This window comes from Nomascus leucogenys, chromosome 9 (genome assembly GCF_006542625.1).
Source record: "Nomascus leucogenys isolate Asia chromosome 9, Asia_NLE_v1, whole genome shotgun sequence".
In the NCBI taxonomy this organism is placed as follows: domain Eukaryota; kingdom Metazoa; phylum Chordata; class Mammalia; order Primates; family Hylobatidae; genus Nomascus; species Nomascus leucogenys.
This window is the reverse complement of record NC_044389.1, coordinates 52,388,593-52,413,240: the sequence shown is the minus strand read 5'-3', so window position 1 is coordinate 52,413,240 and position 24,648 is coordinate 52,388,593. Positions and strand designations below refer to the sequence as shown.

Below are 24,648 nucleotides of genomic sequence, written 5' to 3'. Positions count from 1 at the left end.
CATTTTTTCAACTCTAATATTTCTTGAGAATTCTTTTTAATTACTTCAATCTCTTTGTTACATTTCTCTGGTAAAATTCTTAATTCTTCCTCTGTTATCTTGAATTTCTTTGGTTTTCTTCAACACAGCTATTTTGAATTATCTGCCTGAGAGGTCACAAATCTGTTCCTCCAAAAACAGAGATACCTGGTGCCTTATTTAGAGAAGTCCCTGGTGCCTTATTTAGTTCATTTCAGGAAGCCATGTTGCCCTAGATGGTGTTGACACTGAGAGGTGACTGTGTGCAGGCAGTCCTCACAGCTCTCGCTTGCTCTCGGTGCCTCCTCTGCCTGGGCTTCCACTTTGGCAGCACCTGAGGAGCCCTTCAGCCCACTGCTGCACTGTGTGAGCCCCTTTCTGGGCTGGCCAAGGCCAGAGCCGGCTCCCTCAGCTTGCAGGGAGGTGTGGAGGGAGAGGCGCACGCAGGAACTGGGGCTGCATGCAGCGCTTGTGGGCCAGCTGGAGATCCGGGTTGGTGAGGGCTTGGTGGGCCCTGCACTTGGAGCAGCTGGCTGGCCTTGCTGGCCCCGGGCAATGAGGAGCATAGCACCAGGCCAGCGCCTGCGGAGGGTGTACTGGGTCCCCCAGCAGTGCCAGCCCACCAGCGCTGAGCTCGATTTCTCGCCAGGCCTTAGCTGCCTTCCTGCGGGGCAGGGCTGGGGACCTGCAGCCTGCCATGCCTGAGCCTCCCACCCCCTCCATGGGCTCCTGTGTGAACCGAGCCTCCCCGATGAGCGCCGCCCCCTGATCCACAGTGCCCAGTCCCATCGACCACCCAAGGGCTGAGAAGTGCAAGCGCATGGCACAGGGCTGGCAGGCAGCTCCACCTGCAGCCCTGGTGCAGGATCCACTGGGTGAAGCCTGAGTCTGTTGGGGACATGGAGAACCTTTATGTCTAGCTAAGGGATTGTAAATACACTAATCAGCACTCTGTATCTAGCTCAAGGTTTGTAAACACACCAATCAGCACCCTGTGTCTAGCTTAGGGTTTGTGAATGCACCAATTGACACTCTGTATCTAGCTACTCTGGTGGGGACTTGGAGAACCTTTGTGTTGGCACTCTGTATCTAGCTAATCTGGTGGGGACGTGGAGAACCTTTGTGTCTAGCTCAGGGATTGTAAACACACCAATCAGCACCCTGTCAAAACAGACCACTTGGCTCTCCCAATCAGCAGGATGTGTGTGGGGCCAGATAAGAAAATAAAAGCAGGCTGCCCGAGCCAGCAGTGGCAACCTTCTCGGGTCCCCTTCCACACTGTGGAAGCTTTGTTCTTCCGCTCTTTGCAATAAATCTTGCTACTGCTCACTCTTTGGGTCCACACTGCTTTTATTAGCTGTAACACTCACTGCAAAGGTCTGCAGCTTCACTCCTGAAGCCAGCAAGACCACAAGCCCACCAGGGGGAAAAAACAACTCCAGATGCACTGCCTTAAAGGCCATAACACTCACCGTGAAGGTCTGCAGCTTCACTCCTGAACCAGTGAGACCACGGACCCATCAGAAGGAAGAAACTCTGAACACATCCGAGCATCAGAAGGAACAAACTCCAGACGCACCAACTTAAGAGCTGTAACACTCACCGCAAGGGTCTGTGACTTCATTCTTGAAGTCAGTGAGACCAAGAACCCACCAATTCTGGACACATTTTGGCGACCCAGATGGGACATTCACCTATCGCCGAGTGGTGAGACAATTGCCTATCGCCAAGCAGTGAGTACCATCGGACCCCTTTCACTTGCTATTCTGTCCTATTTTTCCTTAGAATTTAGGGGCTAAATACCGGGCACCTGTCGGCCAGTTAAAAGTGACTACTGTGGCCGCCGGACTAAAGACATGGGTGTCAGGCTTTCTGGGAAAGGGCTCTTTAACAACCCCTGACTGTTCAGAGTTGGGACCGTTGGTTTGCCTAGAACCAGCGTCCCCTTTTCCTGTACTTCTGGGCTGAGCCGAGGGTTGACAGAGAGGAAAGCCATGCATCTCCGGGGTCTCGACAACAAGTTGGTTGACACTGCAGCCATGAGCAGAACTCTCAAAAACATGTTGCCCAAGCGAGACTCGCCCATCTATCCTATCTATCCTGACCCTTGCCCCCTGGGTCCTGATGCCTGCCAGACAAACTTCCTCTCACCTCTCTTCTCTGAGGTTAGACCAGCTTCTAAAAATTGCTACCTGTCTCTGGTGCTTTTCTAGTTTCTCCTATAAGAATGATTTCTAGTATAAACTCCAGGACTCTGTTACCTTCTTTAGGCACCCAGGCTCACCAATCAGAAAGACACAATTTTTGCCCAAAGCCCCATTGTAGTGGGGACTACCTGGAATTTTAGGATCCTTCCTTAGACTAATAGGCCTAACAAAAGCTATTCCTGAAGCTAGGATATGGGGAGCCTCAGAAATTGTACACTTTCTATTCATATAAGTGAGAACAAAAGATGTCACTCTTCCAACCCTGGAGATCACTTCTGTCCCTCAGGGTGTGGCCCTCCACTTCATTTTTGGGGCATAACATCTTTATAGGAAAGGGATAAAGTCCCAATACTAACAGGAGAATGCTTAGGGCTCTAACAGGTTATCGAGAATGCATCGATAAGGGTCACTAAATCCGATTTTTCTCAGTCAGTCCTCCCTGTGGTCTAGGAGGACAGGCAAGGGTGCAGGTTTTCGAGAATGCGTTGGTAAGGACCACTAAATCCGACCTACCTCGGTCCTCCATGTGGTCTGGGAGGAAAACTAGTGTTTCTGCTGCTGTGTCCGTGAGCACAACTATTCTGATCAGCAGGGTCCAGGGACCATTGCGGGTTCTTGGGCAGGGGTTGTTTCTGCTGCTGTGTCCGTGAGCACAACTATTCCGATCAGCAGGGTCCAGGGACCGTTGTGGGTTCTTGGGCAGGGGGAGAAATAAAATAAACAAAAAACATGGGTAGTTTTGTCTTTCAGATGGGAAACATTCAGGCATCAACAGGCTCACCCTTGAAATGCATCCTAATCAATTGGGACCAATTTTACCCACAAACCCTGAAAAAGAAGCAGCTCATTTTTTTCTGCACTATGGCTTGGCCCCGATATTCTCTCTATGATGGGGAAAAATGGCCACCTGAGGGAAGTACAAATTACAATACTATCCTCCAGCTTGACCTTTTCTGTTAGAGGGAAGGCAAATGGAGTGAAATACCTTATATCCAAGCTTTCTTTTCATTGAGGGAGAATACACAACTATGCAAAGCTTGCAATTTACATCCCAAAGGACCTCTCAGCTTACCTCCACATCCTAGCATCCCTATAGCTCCCCTTCCTATTAATGATAATCCTCCCCTAATCTCCCCAGCCCAGAAGGAATTAAGCAAAGAAATCTCCAAAGGTCCACAAAAACCCCCGGGCTATTGGTTATGTCCCTTTCAAGCTGTACGGGGAGGGGAATTTGGCCCAACCTGGGTACCTGTCCTCTTCTCCATCTCTGATTTACAACAGATCAAGGCAGACCTGGGGAAGTTTTCAGATGATCCTGTTAGGTACATAGATGTCCTACAGGGTCTAGGGCAAACCTTCGACCTCGCTTGGAGAGATGTCATGCTACTGTTAGATCAAACTCTGGCTTTTAATGAAAAGAATGAGGCTTTAGCTGCAGCCTGAGAGTTTGGAGATACCTGGTATCTTAGTCAAGTAAATGATAGAATGACAGGCGAAGAAAGGGACAAATTCCCTACCGGTCAGCAAGCCATCCCCCCTGTGTGGATCTCCACTGGGACCTTGACTCAGATCATGGGAACTGGAGTCATAAACATCTGTTGACCCGTGTTCTAGAAGGACTAAGGAGAATTAGAAAATAGCCCATGAATTATTCAATGATGTCCACCATAACTCAGGGAAAGGAAGAAAATCCTTCTGCCTTCCTTGAGCGGCTATGAGAGGCCTTAAGAAAATACACTCCCCTGTCACCTGAATCACTTGAGGGTCAATTGATTCTAAAAGAGAAGTTTATTACCCAATCAGCCACAGATATCAGGAGAAAGCTTCAAGAGCAAGTCCTGGGCCCTGAACAAAATTTGGAGACATTATTAAACCTGGCAATCTCACTGTTCTATAATAGGGACCAAGAGGAACAGGCCCAAATGGAAAAGCGAGATCAGAGAAAGGCCGCAGCCTTAGTCATGGCCCTCAGACAAACAAACCTTGGTGGTTCAGAGAGGACAGAAAATGGAGCAGGCCAATCACCTGATAGGGCTTGTTATCAGTGTGATTTACTAGGACACTTTAAAAAAAATATTGTCCAATGAGAAACAAGCTGCCCCCTCATCCATGTCCACTATGCCAAGACAATCACTGGAAGGTGCACTGCCCCAGAGGACAAAGGTTCCCTGGGTCAGAAGCCCCCAACCAGATGATCCAACAACAGGACTGAGGGTGCCCAGGGCAAGTGCCAGCTCATGTCATCACCCTCACTGAGCCCCAGGTATGTTTAACTATTGAGGGCCAGGAAATTGACTTCCTCCTGGACACTGGCATGGCCTTCTCAGTGTTAATCTCCTGTCCTGGATGACTATCCGCAAAGTGAGTTACCATCTGAGGAATTCTGGGACAGCCTGTAACCAGGTATTTCTCCCACCTCCTCCGTTGTAATTGGGAGACTTTGCTCTTTTCACATGCCTTTCTTGTGATGCCTGAAAGTCCCACACCCTTATTAGGGAGGGATATATTAGCCAAGGGTGGAGCTATTATCTACATGAATATGGGGAACAAGTTACCCATTTATTGTCCCCTACTTGAGGAGGGAATCAACCCTGAAGTCTGGGCATTGGAAGGACAATTTGGAAGGGCAAAAAATGCCCGCCCAGTCCAAATAAGGTTAAAAGATCCCACCACTTTTCCTTATTAAAGGCAATATCCCTTAAGGCCTGAAGCTCACAAAGGATTACAGAATAGTGTTAAACATTTGAAAGCTCAAGGATTAGTAAGGAAATACAGAAGTCCCTGCAACACCCCAATTCTAGGAGTACAAAAGCCGAGCAGTCAGTGGAAACTAGTGCAAGATCTTAGACTCATTAATGAGGCAGTAATTCCACTATATCCAGTTGTACCCAACCCCTATACCCTGCTCTCTCAAATACCAGAGGAAGCAGAATAGTTCATGGTTCTAGACCTCAAGGATGCCTTCTTCTGTATTCCCTGCACTCTGACTCCCAGTTTCTCTTTGCCTTTGAGGATCCCACAGACCACTTGTCCCAACTTACATGGACGGTCTTGCCCCACGGGTTTAGGGATTGCCCTCATCTGTTTGGTCAGGCCCTAGCCCAAGATCTAGGCCCCTTCTCAAGTCCCGGCACTGTGGCCTTTCAATATGTGGATGATTTACTTTTGGCTACCAGTTAGGAAGCCTTGTGCCAGCAGGCTACTCTAGATCTCTTGAACTTTCTAGCTAATCAAGGGTACAAGGTGTCTAGGTCGAAGACTTATCTTTGCCTACAGCAGATTAAATATCTAGGCCTAATCTTAGCCAGAGGGACAAGGGCCCTCAGCAAGGAATGAATACAGCCTATACTGGCTTATCCTTGCCCTAAGACATTAAAACAGTTGAGGGGGGTTCCTTGGAATTACCAGCTTTAGCCAACTATGGATCCCTGGATGCAGTGAGATAGCCAGGCCCCTCTATACTTCAATCAAGGAAACCAAGAGGGCAAATACTCATCTAGTAGAATGGGAACCAGAGGCAGAAGCAGCCTTCCAAACCTTAAAGCAGGCCCTAGTACAAGCTCCAGCTTTAAGCCTTCCCACACGACAGAACTTCTCTTTATATGTCACATAGAGAGCCGGGATAGCTCTTGGAGTCGTTACTCAGACTCGTGGGACAACCCCACAACCAGTGGCATACCTAAGTAAGGAAATTGATGTTATGGCAAAGGGCTGGCCTCACTGTTTAAGAGTAGTTGCAGCAGTGGCCGTCTTAGTGTCAGAGGCTATCAAAATAATACAAGGAAAAGATCTCACTGTCTGGACTACTCATGATGTGAATGGCATACTAGGTGCCAAAGGAAGTTTATGGGTATCAGACAACTGCCTACTTACATACCAGGTGCTACTCCTTGAGGGACTGGTGCTTCAAATACGCACCCACGTGGCCCTCAACCCTGCCACTTTTCTCCCAGAGAATGGGGAACCAATCGAGCATGACTGCCAACAAATTATAGTCCAGACTTATGCCGTCTGAGATGATCTCTTAGAAGTCCCCTTAACTAATACTGACCTTAACCTATATACCAATGGAAGTTCAGTTGTGGAGAATGGGATACTAAGGGCAGGTTAGCAATAGTTAGTGATGTAACCATACTTGAAAGTAAGCCTCTTGCCTCAGGGACCAGTGCCCAGTTAGCCGAACTGGTGGCACTTACCCAAGCCTTAGAACTGGGAAAGGGAAAAAGAATAAATGTGTATACAGATAGCAAGTATGCTTATCTAATCCTGCATGCCCATGCTGCAATATGGAAATGGAGGGAGTTCCTAACCTCTGGGGAAACCCCCATTAAATACCACAAGGAAATTATAGAGTTATTGCACGCAATGCAAAAACACAAAGAGGTGGGAATCTTACACTGACAAAGGCATCAAAATGGGAAGGAGAGGGGAGTACAGCAGCATAAGCAGCTGGTAGAGGCAACAGAAAGGAAATAAAGAGACAGGAAGTCAGAGAAAGAGACAGAGGAAGAGACAGAGAGATAGAAAGTCAAAGAGGGAGTCAGAAACAGAGACAAAGAAAAGGAGTCAGAGAGAAAGAGGAACAGACACAGAAAGTCAGAGAGAAAGACAAAGAAGAAGTCAAAGAGAAAGAAAGAGACATGAAAGTAGTAAAGAAAAAGACAGTGTACCTTATTCCTTTAAAGGCCTAGGTAAATTTCTATCTACCCAGCCAAGGCATATTCTACTTATGTGGATCTTCAACCCATATCTGCCTCTCAAACAGTTTGCAAGAAATAATGAAATCTATCCTTACTTTATAATACCAAATAGACTCTTTGGCAGCAGTGACTCTCCAAAGCCGCCAAGGCCTAGACCTCCTCACTGCTGAGAAAGGAGGACTCTGCACCTTCTTAGGGGAAGAGTGTTGTTTTTACACTAACCAGTTGGGGATAGTAAGAGATGCCGCCTAGCATTTACAGGAAAAGGCTTCTGAAATCAGACAATGCCTTTCAAATTCTCATGCCAACCTCTGGAGTTGGGCAACATGGCTTTTCCCCTTTCTAGGTCCCATGGCAGCCATCTTGCTGTTACTTGCCTTTGGACCCTGTATTTTTAACCTTCTTGTCATATTCATTTCCTCTAGAATTGAGGCCATCAAGCTACAGATGGTCTTACAAATGGAACCCCAAATGAGTTCAACTAACAACTTCTACTGAGGACCCCTGGACTGACCTGCTGGCACTTCCCTTGGCCTGGAGAGTTCCCCTCTGAAGGACACTACAACTGCAGGGCCCCTTCTTCACCCCTATTGAGCAGGAAGTAGCTAGAGCGGTCATCAGCCAAATTCCCAACAGCAGTTGGGGTGTCCTGTTTAGAGGGGGGATTGAGAGGTGACAGCGTGCTGGCAGTCCTCACAGCCCTTGCTCGCTCTCAGCACCTCCTCTGCCTGGGTTCCCACTTTGGCGGCACTTGAGCCCTTCAGCCCACTGCTGCACTGTGGGAGCCCCTTTCTTGGCTGGCCAAGGCCAGAGCTGGCTCCCTCAGCTTGCAGGGAAGTGTGGAGGGAGAGGCATGAGCGGGAACTGGGGCTGTGCTCGGTGCTTGTGGGCCAGCTGGAGCACTGGGTGGGCGTGGGCTTGGCAGGCTCCACACTTGGAGCAGCTGGCCAGCCCTGCCGGCCCCAGGCAATGAGGGTCTTAGCACCCGGGTCAGCGGCTGCGGAGGGTGTACTGGGTCCCCCAGCAGTGCCAGCCCACCAGCGCTGCCTTGATTTCTCACCGGGCCTTAGCTGCAGCTCCACCTGCAGCCCCAGTGCAGGATCCACTGGGTGAAGCTAGCTGGGCTCCTGAGTCTTGTGGGGATGTAGAGAATCTTTATGTCTAGCTAAGGGATTGTAAATACACCAATCAGCACCCTGTATCTAGCTCAAGGTTTGTAAATACACCAATCAGCACCCTGTGTCTAGCTCAGGGTTTGTGAATGCAGCAATCGACACTCTGTATCTAGCTACTCTGGTGAGGCCTTGGAGAACCTCTGTGTTGACACTCTGTATCTAGTTAATCTAGTGGGGACGTGGAGAACATTTGTGTCTAGCTCAGGGATTGTAAACACACCAATCAGTGCCCTGTCAAAACCGACTACTCAGCTCTACCAATCAGCAGGATGTAGGTGGGGCCAGATAAGAGAATAAAAGCAGGCTGCCCGAGCCAGCAGTGGCAACCCGCTTGGGTCCCCTTCCACACTGTGGAAGCTTTGTTCTTTCGCTCTTTGCAATAAATCTTGCTATTGCTCACTCTTTGGGTCCACGCTGCTTTTATGAGCTGTAACACTCACCACAAAGGTCTGCAGCTTCACTACTGAGCCAGTGAGACCACAAACCCACCAGAAGGAAGAAACTCCGAACACATCTGAACATCAGAAGGGACAAACTCCAGACGCGCCACCTTAAGAGCTGTAACACTCACCCCGAGGTTCTGCGGCTTCATTCTTAAAGTCAGTGAGACCAAGAACCCACCAATTCTGGACACAGTGCCAGGCAGGTATGGGCTGCTTGGAGGATCCAGCGAACTCCCAGGGCCTTTCTGCTACTTCCCCTACCCCTGTATTTCGCTTGGCTCAGCTCTCTAACTTGACTCAGCTCCAGTTAAAGTCAGAAAAAGCTTCTCTAGTGGGGATGTGTGTTTAGAAGAGAAGGGTCTCCCTTTCCAATTTCTGCAGTTGGGACACCCACAGTATCTGTGGTGTCTCCTTGGTCCTGCAGAAACATTCTCCTTCCACCAGAGGATCTGTGGATCCTCTCAGGATTACTGGTTTGCTCTTGCAAGCCTCTGTCTCCTGCTCCATCTGGAACTGCAATCTAGTCCTGCCTCCTATCTGCCATGATGCCTCAGTCATCACAAATTATATTTTAATAACATTATGACTAAGCATACATACTCTGTAGTCAGATAGTATACATTTAAGTACTGGTTGTGACATTAAGTTTCTGAGTGTTACTGGGCAAGTTATATAAGCTTTCTATGCCTTGGCATTTTCATCTGAAAATGGGAATGAAATAGTGTTACCTACTTCAAAAGGTTGTTGTAAGAATTAAATTAATGTACATAAAATACTTAGAATAGCACATGGCACATTGTAAGTGCACCATAAATGTGAAATTACAAAAAAACTGAAAATGCAATGAGATAAAAATTTATATTGAAGTAATGTGTATAAAATTAATCACGGGAAGAGAGAATCATTCACAAGAATGTAAAATTTGAGAAGCCATTTGAGAATGTATTGTATGGTAGGCTGTTTGCCATATGGCCCTCAAACTTCTCCCACTATGACCCTAGGCTTGGCCAGGTAACTTGTTTGATCTAATAGAACTCTACAGAAGTAAAATATGACTTCAAGGCATAATCCTTAAGAAACCTTGCTGGTATTATCCTCACTTTTTTGGGACAATGCCAGGGTGCAGCTAGATGGAGTTTCTTTACATGAGAGTCTAAGAACACTGTTTCAAGAGATTGAGGGCAAGAGTTGACATCCAAAACTTAAGTGAAGCCACCTTAGACACTCTGTCTAAGTGGAGTGTGTTAGGGTTCTACAGAGAAAGAGAACCAACAGGACGTGTGTGAGTGTGTGTATATGTATGTGTGTAGAGAGAGAGATAGGTACATTTATTTTAAGGAAGTGCTTCATACAATCGTGGAAGCTTGGTAAGTCCAAAATCTGCAAGGTAGGCCAGCAGGCTTGAGACTCAGGGAAGACTTGCAATTTGAGTCCAAAAGCAGTCTGCTGGCAGAATTCCTTCTTACTTGGGTGTGATGTCAATTATTGTCTATTAAGGCCTTCAACTAACTGGATGAGGCCCACCCGCATTGTGAAGAATAATCCAGTAAAATATTATCTCATTCCCAAAACACCTAGACAGAAATATTTAGAATGATGTTTGACCAAATATCTGGGGACTATGATCCAGCCAAGTTGATACAAAAATTAACCATCACATAGAGCCACCAGGATGACTTTTGCCGCATGAGGCATATACAAGAGAATCAGTAGAACTGTCCAACTGAGCCAAGCACAAACTTCTCACCCAAAAAATTGGTAGCAAATAAAATGATTGTTGGTTGAAGCTACTAAATTTGAAGTGAATTTTTTCACAGCAATAAACAACTGATACACATAGGAAAAATAACTCAGAAATTAAAATGAAAAGAAAACATTTGACATGAATTTTTCAAAATGCTTTTTAAACATTGATAAAAATTATTATCATACATTGTATGGAATGCCATACTTACTAGCTGTATGAAATTTATTTCCACATTTCCATAAGTTTATCAGCAAAAACAACAAGTGGTGATGTTCTATCTCAGTACTTAGTTATTACTAAATATGACATATTTGGGACACTATGCCAAAAAAATACTAAGTTATTTTTTGCTACTTCAAAATATTTGCACAAAGAAACAGCAGTAATTTTATTCCCCAAGGATGGTGCATAATGAACGTGTGCAACTCTAAAAAAGTTATTTCATTATCTAAATTACTATCTTCTTTATTTATGGCAAAGATCAATCAAACCACCCACTTTCATCATCATGAATCAGGAAAATAAATATATAAATAAATAAAAATAAAGACATTTTAATCAAAAATTTTTTTTCATAATAAATATAATTGTTTCATGAGTTTGAGGGATATTAATTGCTCATACTTATTCATAACAATCTCAAGATTACTAATTATTGTCAATCTTATTTTAGATATACCCTGACACACTTGGTTAGTGGGGGTAGGGGCAGAGACCATGATAGTAAATGCAAAATTCAGGGCAAATAGTTGCTAGGGAACCAATAGAAGGTTACACCTTTGACAGCAGGTTAATCGGCTTCACAGTGTAGTGGGTGGAAAATGCTAAGTATAAACAACTTTACATAATCTTTTTTCCATTTAAGATCATATTACTCATTATATTATGCTTATCCACCTAGGATTTATTTACATTCAGCTTCTTCCTAATGTCAAATGAGTGCTGTTAAAGTTCCTTCAGGAAACTTCAGGTAAGAAATTAGAAAACTTCATGATAATCAATATAAAATGTATATTTAAATTTATTTTCCATTCTCTTTTTAAAGAAATATCAATTTTTAAAACGTTGGTTTACCTTTTGGTTTGTTTCATTGCTTACCCATGAAAGCATTATTAGTTCTATTTTATAATTTGATGGATTTTTCTCCCAGATTTTATACTTCAAAATAATTTTACAGATACGGAAGGAACTGTGTGGACAGAGCAGTAAGTTGAGAGTTTTGTCTAAGTGTGAACTCAAAGTCCTCTTTAGAGGTTCTTCTCATGCCTTTTGTTCCTACCAGTGGAGAGTTGTTTGTTCCTTCATTAGATGACACATAAAGTGACAAATAAACTTTATACTGACATATGGAGTCAAGGATAATGAACTTGACATATGTCATACAATGACATATGAAGACAAGGATAATGCACACAAGTGACCACTGTGGTCTTTAAGACAACACATGAATAAGAGGATGTAAGATGTCATCCTTAGTGGGTATTTTATTTTCTTAATATTGTTTAATGGATTTTTAAATATTTATTTAAAAATCTATTTACTTTAAATATAAGTCAAATAAGTTTTATGCTATAAATCAAATAAGTTTTATGCAAAATCAATTGTATTTATTAAAAAAAGAAAAAAGACAGCCAGGTGCGGTGGCTCACACCTGTAATCCCAGCACTTTGGGAGGCTGAAGCAGGTGGATCACCTCTGGTCAGAAGTTCAAGACCAGGTGAAACCCTGTCTCTACTAAATATACAAAAATTAGCCAGGCGTGGTGGTGGTCGCCTGTAATCCCAGCTACTCAGGAGGCTGAGGCAGGAGAATAGCTTGAACCTGGGAGGTGGAGGTTGCAGTGAGCAAAGATTGTGTGCTTGCACTCCAGCTTGGACAACAATAGCCAAACTTCGTCTAAAAAAAAAAAAAAGACATAAAGTTTTTCTAAAGAAAATACTGTTGTAAAAGCAATAACCAATTGTGTTAATGTGAATGCCATGCTGACTCCTTTTGTATGCAGTTGTTAACCAGTAGAAGGCATCTGAGTTATCAGTGGTGAATCCTTACAAGTCTGCAGCAACTTCAATTTTTGCCTCCTCAGAAGAAAGAATTTGACTGAGGGGCATAAGGCAGAGAAGATGAGACCGACGGGAGTTTCAGAGCAGGAGTGGAAGTTTATTTTAAAGGCTTTAGGACAGGAAAGAAAGGAAAACTTACTTGGAAGAGACTCCAGTGGGCACCTGAAGTGCCCCGTTTAACCTTGATCCTAGGACTTTATAGGCTCGCCTCTTTTCCATGATTCTTCCCTTAGGGTGGGCTGCCCACATGTGCAGTGCCCTTCTTACCCTTGGGAAATAAGCATGCACAGTCTGTTTAGGAAGTTGTATATATGCTCATCTGAGGCTTTCTTCCCTTTTTTGGTAAAGTGTCCTTGGATGGTCACACTTCAACATTTTGTCTCTTAATGCACGTGCCCAGGCAGTCGCTCCTCTCTGGCATCTGCATTCAATTAACGCTTTAATGTTAACAACTGTGAATCATAAAAAGATTGTCTCTCCCTGGCACTGGCTGCAAAATTCTCATTGTTAGAGAGGCAGTGTGATAATCATCGAATTGTCACCTGACATTCCTAATGCCTATCTAATTACCTGTAACACAATTAAGCAAAGTACATATTTTATTATCATTCTCTAAGATGAAAATATTTGAGTATGCTAGCTTCTTCTGAAATATGTTAGTTTTTTTCTCTGAATTCACGAGCTTTCACAACTATTGTAATCATATTACACATGGTTTATTTTTATTTTTAATTTTTATGTGTACATAGTATATACAGGTATATATTTATGACATATTTGTGATGTTTTGATACAGGCATATGATGTGTTTCTTTCAAAATTTTTCTGGCAAGGGCAGATTAGCTTTTCAGTGATTTTAAGATCAGAGTAATTACAAACACAAATTCAGACCCACATTTTAGGCAAAATCTTTATACTTAACCTCTTTAAACCTTTTGTTGTGAATATAACTTCATTTAGTTTTCTATTAAATTCGAAAATACAAATCAACCTAAAAATTTAACCTCACTAGTGTGAGAAATTTTTTAATACTGATCATATTTCTGAGGTATTTATGCTGTATCAGCACATCACATGCATCACATGAATTTATGCATCTATTACGTACTCCACAAAAATTAAAATAGAAAACATTTAAAAACACTAAAGTTCATTAGTGGCATAACAGCAATTGCTTTTGCGCACTGCTTGTCATGCACATCCAGGTACCCTATACTTCAACATGAATATCAAATATCATACCTTTCATGAAGACTTTCCTGTCCTCCACCCTACCCTTAATCTCCTCAAAAAGCTGGAATCAATCTCTACAGATCTCTGAAAACACTTTACCTATGTCATTTCATCTGAAGGCCCTTGTTAATTTCTCTAGGGAACAGAAAGAGAAGGGATTACATGAAAAAGATAATACATTTTTAAACATCACTTTTACTCCAGGTAATATACTTGTTGCTTAATAAATACAATTGTATCTATTTAAATATATAGTTTTCTTATATGTTGTATGTATTATTACATAATAACTTACGGTATTTTTTGTATATTAATTTTTAATATATTAACAGATATGTTGTTTATCTTATTACTTTATATTCTCAAACTCAAGTTGTTTTTAATTTTCATTTTATATATGAGAAAATTAAATTGAGTCTAATAAACATTAAGCAGCATAATGTTAAGCTAGAATTCTTTGGCCTAATTTATTATAAAATCTAAATTGTGTTTATAATATCTTGCTGACTATAATGTACTACAGTGATTTTTGTCACAGATATGTATGTGTTTTTCTTATCTTCCACTGATAGACTATAAAATTAATATGAGAAAGATCTCCTGGATTCCTCTTCTACCTAGTAGGTACTGCTGTGTGTGAATAGTAGGTACCCAATAAACACATAGTGAAGCTGCCTAGGGTCACTGGAGCAGTCTCCCTATCAGAGGTATTACTCAGAGTTCTTTGTCTTAGGACCAAGAAAACTAATAAGCGTGGACATCAAGGGTGAGGTTAGAGTGAAAGTTTAGTAAGTGAAAGGGGAAAGTTCTCCACAGCAGAGAGGGGGCCCGAGAGAATTGCCATTTCTCAGTTGAATACAAAGGCTTTTGTAAACCAGCCATTGGGGTGGGGTGTTTCATTTTCATATGGCACACAAAAAAAGATTTTTATTTGCAAAGGTGCGAATTTCTCACAACTCCACCCGCTCTTTCTCATGCGCATGCAGGCCCTTAACCTGAGTTACTCCATATTACCCTGTTTCCTTACTGCGCATGTGTCAGGAGATGGACTTTTCCATTGCAGACATGTCTGGTTCTGTGTAACTAATCTTATCTGTGCACCTCCAGGGATGTCGTAAGCAAGCCCCCCTGTGCAAGTTCTTTTATCTCAGTATGTCCAAAAAAGGAAAGAAACATGCTCACTGAAGCCCACAGTATGTATATGTATATGTATATGTCTTTTGCTGGTTGCAAAAGACAAGGGTGTTTTACGGTCGACCTTGCCTCTTTATCTGTGCTTGAAGGTTGTGCAGCTTCAGGCTGCCCTTTTGTTAGAAAGAATTTTACCAAAGGACCTTGTTCTATCTACCTAACTGGTTTCTTGCTTTCTCCTCTCTCAATAGCACCTGAATAAAATACTGTATTTTAGTTGTCTAAAACTGGACCTGATTCCCTACCAATAAATAAAATGAAGAAAATAGCATCAGTGAATCATGACATCCTAGTGAATCATGACAATTATTTTAAAGTTTCTTGCCAAGTCACTATGAACCAGAGTGACACCAGAAAGGCAAAAAGTTTGCGCACACCATAACATCTTATGCAGAAAGCCTGCAATGGAAATACATTCAAGGAATTTTATGATCACTCTGTTAAACTTTGAACAGTACTTTATAAAAGTAATTGTTTTAATGAAACAGTTGATGTTTCCATACAGATTATCTTTGGTGATGGGAGAGCTTAGAAGAGACATTTTTATGATATTACTAAAAATATAGAATTTATAATTTCAGAAGATTTACTAACACAAAAAGGATCAGTCTGCTTATTCACAGACACATGCATACAACATAATATTTTCACAGAGATCGCTTTACTTGAATTACTTAATCCGATATTATCCAATGTGTGTTACACAATTTTGTATCGTGTTAGCATGCTTTTGGCAGGCTGCTATTCATATGGATTCCTTAATTGGTAAGGGGACATGATACATTTTGATGTGGCAATCTATCCCAGTGGTTAATACAATAGACTCTGGGAGTCAGAGATCCTTAAGACTGCTACCAGCAATTCCTATCTTTTATTTATTCTTATTTTTATAGATTTAGGGGTTCAAGTGCAGTTGTCCTGTTTGGGTACATTGTGTAGTGGTGAAATCTGAGGTTTTAGTGTACCCATCACTCAAGTAGTGTACACTGTATTTCCGTTGTACCCAATAAGTAATATTTTCTTATTTTGCTGTAGGAACATGGCAAATTATTCAATTTCTTTGGGCAGTGGTTTCTTTTTCTTTGATGTGGGAGTAATTATAAAAGATCCATAATTGGATCTTTTTTAAAATAAGGAAGAAATGAAATTAACGTGTTAAAGAGTTTGCATAATGTCTGACATATAACAAGGACTTAATAAACGCTAGCAATCATTGAAGGCTGAGTCTAGATGTCATGTAGCTGTTTTTCATGAAGGCTAGATAGCTTTTGAGCAGCACTTTTGGTAGATGTATGCTTGACTTAGTAATTCTCTTTAAATAGCTCCTGTTCACTAGTAACATTACCTATAATCTCTTGCACATATTTTATTTTATTCATTTATTTATAATATTTTCTTGATGATTAACATAAACTATTTTTGTAAACGTATTACTAAAGCAGTAATATAATACTATATGTGTCATACATATTATTTATAAGTATTATTTGAATTTATAAATATTTGAATTTCTATATATTATTTATAGTAATATATATTTATAAATATTATTTGACATAATCGTATATATTGTTAACTATTATTATAATGCTTAATTGTGACAAATGGAATTATATTCATGCATTAAAAATTTAAAGACTTACAGCATTAACATCTTTAAATTTCTGAATGAGTTTTGGTCCTATCTGAGGTTTCAATACCTAGGCCTGAATGTAGAGTTGAGAGATACAGAAGCTTTACCCAATTTAATTGTAAAAAGTTAACAATTATGAAACACACAAAAAAGGATTGGAGTATCAAGTTCAAAATGTGGATTAGACAGCATAAATAATAACTGTAACACTAAAATTAAAACAACAGATTGAGAAGTAAGACACATTACCTATAAATCTGTAAATACCCTAAAATATGGAGCTACTGTGACTAGTATCACTTTCTAGAAAGAAGGCTTTTACGGATATTAATGGTTTGCCTCAAAACAGAAATACTTTTGTCTTTCCTTTTTTTTCTTTAAAAGCAGAGAAAAACATTTGCTTCACATCTCATCAAATCTTCTGCATCAAGCCACATCATGTTAAACAATCTTCTGCTGTTCTCCCTTCAGATAAGTCTCATAGGAACCACTCTTGGTGGGAATGTTTTGATTTGGCCAATGGAAGGTAGTCATTGGCTAAATGTTAAGATAATTATAGATGAGCTCATTAAAAAGGACCATAATGTGACTGTCCTAGTTGCCTCTGGTGCACTTTTCATCACACCAACCTCTAACTCATCTCTGACATTTGAAATATATAAGGTGCCCTTTGGCAAAGAAAGAATAGAAGGAGTAATTAAGGACTTCGTTTTGACATGGCTGGAAAATAGACCATCTCCTTCAACCATTTGGAGATTCTATCAGGAGGTGGCCAAAGTAATCAAGGACTTCCACGTAGTGTCTCAGGAGATCTGTGATGGTGTTCTTAAAAACCAACAGCTGATGGAAAAGCTAAAGAAAAGCAAGTTTGAAGTCCTGGTGTCCGATCCAGTATTTCCTTGTGGCGATATAGTAGCTTTAAAACTTGGAATTCCATTTATGTACTCCTTGAGGTTTTCTCCAGCCTCAACAGTGGAAAAGCACTGTGGGAAGGTACCATACCCTCCTTCCTATGTTCCTGCTGTTTTATCAGAACTCAGCGACCAAATGTCTTTCACTGACAGAGTAAGAAATTTCATCTCCTACCACCTACAGGACTACATGTTTGAAACTCTTTGGAAATCATGGGATTCATACTATAGTAAAGCTTTAGGTATGTAACAAATTTTGTTTTTATTACTTGAATTTGAACAAACAGACCTTTGCAGAGCCCTTCTTTATTTCCCTATGTCTATTCTTTTTTAATCCTAAGTATTGATGTACTATGTATTACTATCACTTGATAGCAGAAGAGAAAAGACATTGTACTTCAGAAGTACAGTGTGTTGTTTTCTGATTGCATGGACTTAAATATATCAATTCAGTTCTTTTATGGATAAAATATAGTGACAAATACTTCAGTTTAAAAGTTGGGCTGGATCTCATGTAGATATTATGCTCAAAATAGAAATTGCCTAGAAGCTGCAGTGATGTGTGGAGAAAGCCAGAAAATGTTAAACTTTCCACAAGTTTACTATTAATACAGACATTCATATGCATGTTTAAGAACATACATATATGTGGATAATCTCTGATCATCGCTTAATAAATGTTAAGGCTCATAAAGAAACAAAATGCATTAAGGCTTTATCACCTTTAATTGTAAGGTGTGAACTACAACCATTCATCGGATGATTTATCCATGCTAAGCTTATTTAATTTGCTTAAGTGTGATATGGTGTTTACCTGATGAATACAATATTATCAGTGGTACTAGAATAAAAGCCTATATTGATCATGTTGAATATGTTTATGCACATATTTGTCTAAAAATCAAACAGGGCTTGCCCATTTTTTGTGCTTTTGAATTTTATCATTTATTCTTCATTAATTATAGATTTCTTACTCTTTACTCAGCACTCTTTTAGATAGGAAGACTAAAATAAAGTCGATGGGTTCAAGGATTTCACAAACAAATAAATCAGACATTAAAAGGAATATTTATTATGTGAATTATGTAAATATGGAAATATGCACAAAATACAAAATGTAGAGGAGTTAGGTATTATGTGACAGACAGAGTGTGTTATTCTGAAAAACTTCAGAGTTCAGATGATGCATAAGGATATTTTAAAATACTGAATGTGAGTTCTGCAAAGTAAGAATGGGGAAGGAAAAGTGTGCTCAAAGCTGAAGACAAAACAGCACAGGTACAATGGATATTTCTGATAATTTAATATTTCTGAAAGTTCAAGTGTAAGGTAGGGAGGCATGGGGGAAGATGCCAATGACGTCGGAACAGCAAGAATGAGTGAATTAATTCAATGAATATTTCAAAGTCTCCTGTATGTCATTCTAAAAACATTTTAATCTAATAAGCAATTGAGAACCATCTAAAGGGAAATATTATGACCTGATTTTCATTTTATGTAAAACGCTTGGACAGATGTGGCAGTAGAGTTGAGAGGTGTGAGACTAGACTGATGTATCCCTCTAGGAAAGATGTGGTAAGAGCCTGCCCTACAGAAGTAGCTGATAAATGGAGGAAAATAATGCAGTATGAGCCTACATAGCAACACAATTGGGAGAGCAGGCGCTTACAGACAACATCCACATAGCAGTCTGCGCCTTGGAAAAGTAACTCAGTCTCCTTGCACCTGAACCTCATTTATCTCATCTCTGACAGGGCTACTAAAAGGACTAAATTAGTTTACATCTGAAAGGATTTTAGAGTAGTGTGGCCCAATCAACCCTGATAGCGAATATGGGAGAGTAAAAATTAATACTGCATTGAATTTTGGACATGTTGTGTGTGTGATACTTTTGGGAATATTTAGCGAAATCCAGTAAGCAGCTGGATATATGGGATGAGATCTCAGAGGTAATCTCATGGGCTAGTAACATTGACACATTAATTTATGTTCATTCATTTATTGATAACAAAGTAATAATGTACAGACTGCAGAGACTGTAATGTTTGCTAAGCAGAGCTTGTAAGGCCTAGAGATGTTTACTAGCTAATGAATGAACATCCTAAATGCGATTAAAAATAATTTAAAGATGACAAAGTGTAAAACAGTGGGCTGCATGAATGTTGGCAAAAGAAAAAGTAAGATTTCTGTGTAGTGATACCTACTGACACATTAGCTTCTTTTCTACAGATCTCTGTTCTAAAATAACTGTAAAGTTGATATATATCAATCAAAATAAATATGCATGGGTTAGTATGTGAATGAGGATGTGAGATACTACAGCCATGTGAATGATTATTATCAAAAGCTGGTAAACTAACTATAATTAACACCGATAGCAAAAGTCATCATCTCCTCTGGGTATGTTAAGTAATTGGCCCAAAATTCAAAAACAGATCTTTATCTCTTGGGATGTAAAAGAAGAGCCAGCTATTCTGTCATTCAGAGACTACAAACCTTGCTACAATGATTATAGATAAACCTTCAAGTGTCCTATAAAGATAAAAGTGAATGGGAAACATCTTGTGGTTGAAACTAGATCTTAAAAGAGAGCGGAGAACAAAATTGAAGTTTTATGAAGCAATGAAACTGTCAAGATGGCAAAATCTCCTTCATAACCTCATGTATGTGGTAAACTAAAAGGGACTCTGAATATGTGCAGCATCTCAGTTCATGTAAGAGCGGAATGTACATAGACCATCTCTTGGTCACAATTCATATTTACATTTTCAATCCTACTACTTCAGTTTTGTCAACTGCTCATCATCAACCTTGGAATTCTAATTCTCATGATTACTATGCTCTTTATTTGTGAAGTTATACGCTAGTTTACTTTATCTAGGCTGGCAGTCTCAGAATCACATGTTCCATTTTATTTTGCCTGTAAGTTAATGCTGGTAATAAAAGCACACTATTCTTTCAGTCTTAAGACATGAAACTAATCTTTCTTAATAATTTGTTCAGAGGAACATAATGAAGATTTCTAAAGATGTTCTTATCCTCTGATTTTGATATATCATGTTTCTGATCAAATTACCCTCTTCTGAATTAGAATGACTACTTAAGTTTGTCTTTATTAAAACACAATATTCTTACTGATGCCAGGAACACGAACAGTCATATTTAAAAGACCAGGTAAGAAGTAAAGTATTGACATGATAGAGTAACTTATTTTTGTGCAAGACTTTGTGGATGTAGAATGATAAAGGAGAATGATAAATGGAACTGACTTGTAAAAATAACTCCTTTCCAATTTGTAATTTGAATTGATCTTCTACATTTACTCAGAATTCTTTAATCAAATCATTGCAACAAATTTATATCCACAATTTTAAGAAGAAAAAATGCACTGGAATCTTTTCCTGTAGAATAATACATTTCTACGTAGGTCTTCCTTTTTTTCTTTTTCTCTTTCTTACTAATCATTCATTTGTTTTCTTCTCTCTTTCCTTTCTTCCTTTATTCTTTTTCTGTTTTAATTTACATTGATCTTGATTGGTTAGAATCTTTGAAAAACCCTCTAGTATCATTCCCTTTTCTGCAATGAGCCATAAGCTGAATGACAGCCACAGCATTACATTGGAGATGTAATTGACATTGGGACATTGGAAATTCTCGGAGACAGTGATCACTCTATCTTTTTTGCTCCCACTCATGAAAGGGTATCAGAACAAAAGGAAATGGAAGTTACAATTTGTGTGGATATAATCTTGAGTTTTATATGCATATATTTCTTAAAATAAATAATTTGTAAATTCTGGTACTCTGTGCCTTGTTAATAACCTATCACTTGTGGTATGCCTAAAGACTGAGAGTGACTGCCTTATGGGGAGACTCTCAGTGTTTGAGAAATTCTGCACCAAACCCTAGATTCCCCAGTCTGTCAGTGTAGGAGGAGGGAAAGAGTAGAGAAGGGTCAAGGTAATGAGATCAGATTAATTTGATCATTAAAAAAATAAGATTCTCTCCCTAAAACATCATAGCTAGCTATCACTTATGGAGCCCAGGTGCTGTTCTGAATCACTTACCTGCATTATGTCACACCATACCAAAAACTATAGGAAATAGGTGCCATTGTTCTCAGCACTTGTTAAATGAGGCTAAGTAACTTCCCTACTTACAATTCAGAAAGTGGTGAATCATTTAATATCAGGCTCCACTCTGAGGTAAAAAGCAAAGTGCTAGAATATACTCAGTTACTGTTTAGCAAAACAAAGAAAAACTAAAAGTACATCTAAATTTAAGCTTTTAGAGAATTAGGTAAATACAAATCAAGAAACTCAAATAAAACTGAATCACTCATACCCAAAACAGTATGAAAGCTGGTTTCCAGGCTTTTTTTGGCCTTGGGGAGACAATGTAAAAAGAGCCAGCAGAGTTGAATCCTAGCCATCAGGTGCAATATTCAGGAAGCACTTAGGAAGAGAAGACTTTCAGGCAAGGGCATGTCTTTAGTGGAAGAAAAAATCTTTCATACCAAAATGTTGTTCTGAGGGTTATCAATTCAGACTAATAGCATTATATACATTTTACTAAACAAAATGTTGTTTTAAGGATAATCAACTCAAATTAAAAGGGTTATTTACATTTTATTGTTCTTCAATAAATTAGATAAATATTTTATTGCCATGCAGATATTACGTAAAAGTGGAAGTTGACTAAAATCATCATTTTTTCCCTTACTCTGGGTAATTTAGGGATATCTATATGTATTGAGATTTTGGAGCATATTTTGATAAGCTTTTATGTGCTACTGTAGCTACATTTGTGAGTAACCCCTAATTAATTATTATATTTTCCTTACATGTAACTCAATATTTGAACAAATCTAAGTATTTTATAGATAGACTTTTGTTCATGTTTTCTATAATGTTTTGCTTTCTTTACTTTTTATTGAAAGTTTGACAGCAACAGATTTCTTTATGAAGATTTTTGAACCCCTTTTACTGGGCTTATTTTGAAGACCATTAAGATTCTTGACACTCTTCTCTGGCTGCCTTGTTTCAAAAATCTAATTAATTTTTAAGGTACTCCCACTGTATTCAAATTGAGGCTTACTCTTGAGAGGACACAAATGCAAAAATTCTAAAACCATCACTTCTCTCTCTTGTCTTTCCTGTTCTCTGTCCTCCCAGTTCTTTTGTTACTCAAGGGCCTGAAATTACATAATTTAAGGGCAATTGAGTATAACTTTAAAATCTGTCACTTACTTTCTCATCTTAATGTTTGATTTTTATCCTTTTAATCACTCTATGTGTTCTGATTTCTCTTTTTAATGGTGGCCTGTAATGATTTCAAAACAGCATTGTTATATAATTGCTATTGCTCAGTTTGGGATTCAATAAGAATTGCAACACTATATCCATATCTGACCTCACTATATCCAAGTCTAGCCAGTCATTCTGTAGCTGGCCCACTGATTTCCTAATCAATCTTTAGACAAATTTATTAAACCGCTAACATTACTACACTCTTACTCTGTACCAAGAAGACTGAAAAGTAGCTTTATAGATACTATTGTTAATCCACAAAGTAATATAACAAATGAATGTCATCACCTCTCATTTTTCTTTGAGAAAACTGAGAATGGGAGGGTCTGAATAATTCCCCGGTGTCAGAAATCTTATTAAAGGACAATATTTGAATCTGGGTCTATTGAACTCCAGTGTCTACCTAGCTTCTCTGAATAACAAAGTCTGTGATTCTTTGGAGTTCCAGGCCATATCTTCTTGATCTGTGTCATATGGAAGAAACTGAAAAATTCCCTGTAACAAAGGCATAGGAGACAACAATCAATTGGCTTTATGGAGAAGAAAGCTATTCTATATCAAATGCATAGTATTTTACTCTATAATCCATATAATCTAAAACACCCTGAAATGTTTGAGCAAACTTCCTCTGAAAGTTGTCTATTCAATTTTGTGAAAAATATATTAGAGATGTATTTTATAAATCATAGTTATTATCACAGAATATGTAGATGGTAGGTTTATAACCCTCTGCTTCCTCTTCTTTAAAAAGAACCAGATTTTATTTCTCTTATTGAAATAATGATGTTAGTGCATATAGGAATTTGAATTATATTATTTACCTTTTAATCTAAAGATCAATTGACCTACGACTGAGTGTAACCATCACATTAGATATTATTTTATTTAAAAATTGACCTAAATATACTTTGAAGTTTTTTTTTTCATCTTGAAGGATCTACAGTAGGATGGTTTCCATAAGGGATTTTACCATGCCTAAGAAGTTTGTCCAGATGCTGGTTTTTAATTTGACTCCGACTGAAGTCATTCTAAGTGGGAATGTGTTAATTTGGCCTACAGATGGTAGCCATTGGTTAAATATTAAGATTATTCTAGAAGAGTTGATTCAAAGAAATCGCAATATGACTGTATTGGCTTCATCAGCAACTCTATTCATCAACTCCAATCCTGATTCTCCTGTGAATTTCGAAGTGATACCTGTTTCCTGCACTTTCTTTCAAATTAATATACAAATCTGTGATGGTGTACTAAAGAACCCAAAGTTGATGGCAAGACTTCAGAAAGGTGGTTTTGATGTGTTGGTAGCAGACCCAGTAAAAATCTGTGGTGATCTCATTGCTCTGAAATTAGGAATTCCATTTATGTACACATTGAGGTTCTCTCCAGCATCAACAGTGGAGAGATACTGTGGGAAAATCCCAGCACCAGTCTCTATGTACCGGCAGCCTTGTCAGAGCTCACTGACCAGATGACCTTTGGTGAAAGGAATAAAAATACCATATCTTATTCTCTGCAAGACTATATATTTCAGTCCTACTGGGGAGAATGGAATTCATACTATAGCAAAATTTTAGGTAAGTCTAAAATTTTCTCTTTTTAATGACTCCACATCCCTTATTTATTCTTATTGTCATACGGCGAAAGATTTCCATTCCACTGCATATGCTGAGCTGAAGATAATGGACTTCTTATATCTCTGTACAAACAATTCTCTGATTATTCTCTTTGAATAAATCCTTAACAATGAAATGGTGGTATTAACATGTATGCTATTGTCTCTTAATGCAAACAACTTTGTGTCCATTTAGGTAATAGCTTTTCAATGTATAAATCAATTTCAAAATATAAATGAAAGTGCCCGTATTAGGATACGTTATAACACTACTGAAAAATACCTGGCAAATATTTTTGAGGTGACACATGATTTACCGTGCCTCCTTTGTCCTTCATTATTTTCTTTGTCTGCAGAAAGCTTTGAAAAGCATAGAATCAGGCAATAGAAAACTGGAGTTTACACTCTA

General features: G+C 39.4%; 1 protein-coding gene across 4 annotated transcripts in view; it reads left to right on the top strand.

Annotated features, from left to right (window-relative positions):
• Positions 1 to 11,200: 11,200 nt before the first annotated feature.
• Positions 11,201 to 24,648, top strand: part of LOC100599929 (UDP-glucuronosyltransferase 2A1) — a 63,797-nt gene continuing 50,349 nt past the window's right edge. For 2 of the 4 annotated variants that reach the window (XM_003265692.2, XM_004088981.2), the window contains exons 1-2: positions 11,201 to 11,260; positions 16,792 to 17,560. In XM_003265692.2, the coding sequence (XP_003265740.1) occupies positions 16,846 to 17,560 (715 nt within the window). In that variant the 5' untranslated portion in view covers positions 11,201 to 11,260; positions 16,792 to 16,845. Of the gene's footprint in view, positions 11,261 to 16,729; positions 17,561 to 24,648 lie in introns of those variants that run through there. The other 2 variants (XM_030818440.1, XM_030818441.1) reach the window with 2 other exon arrangements.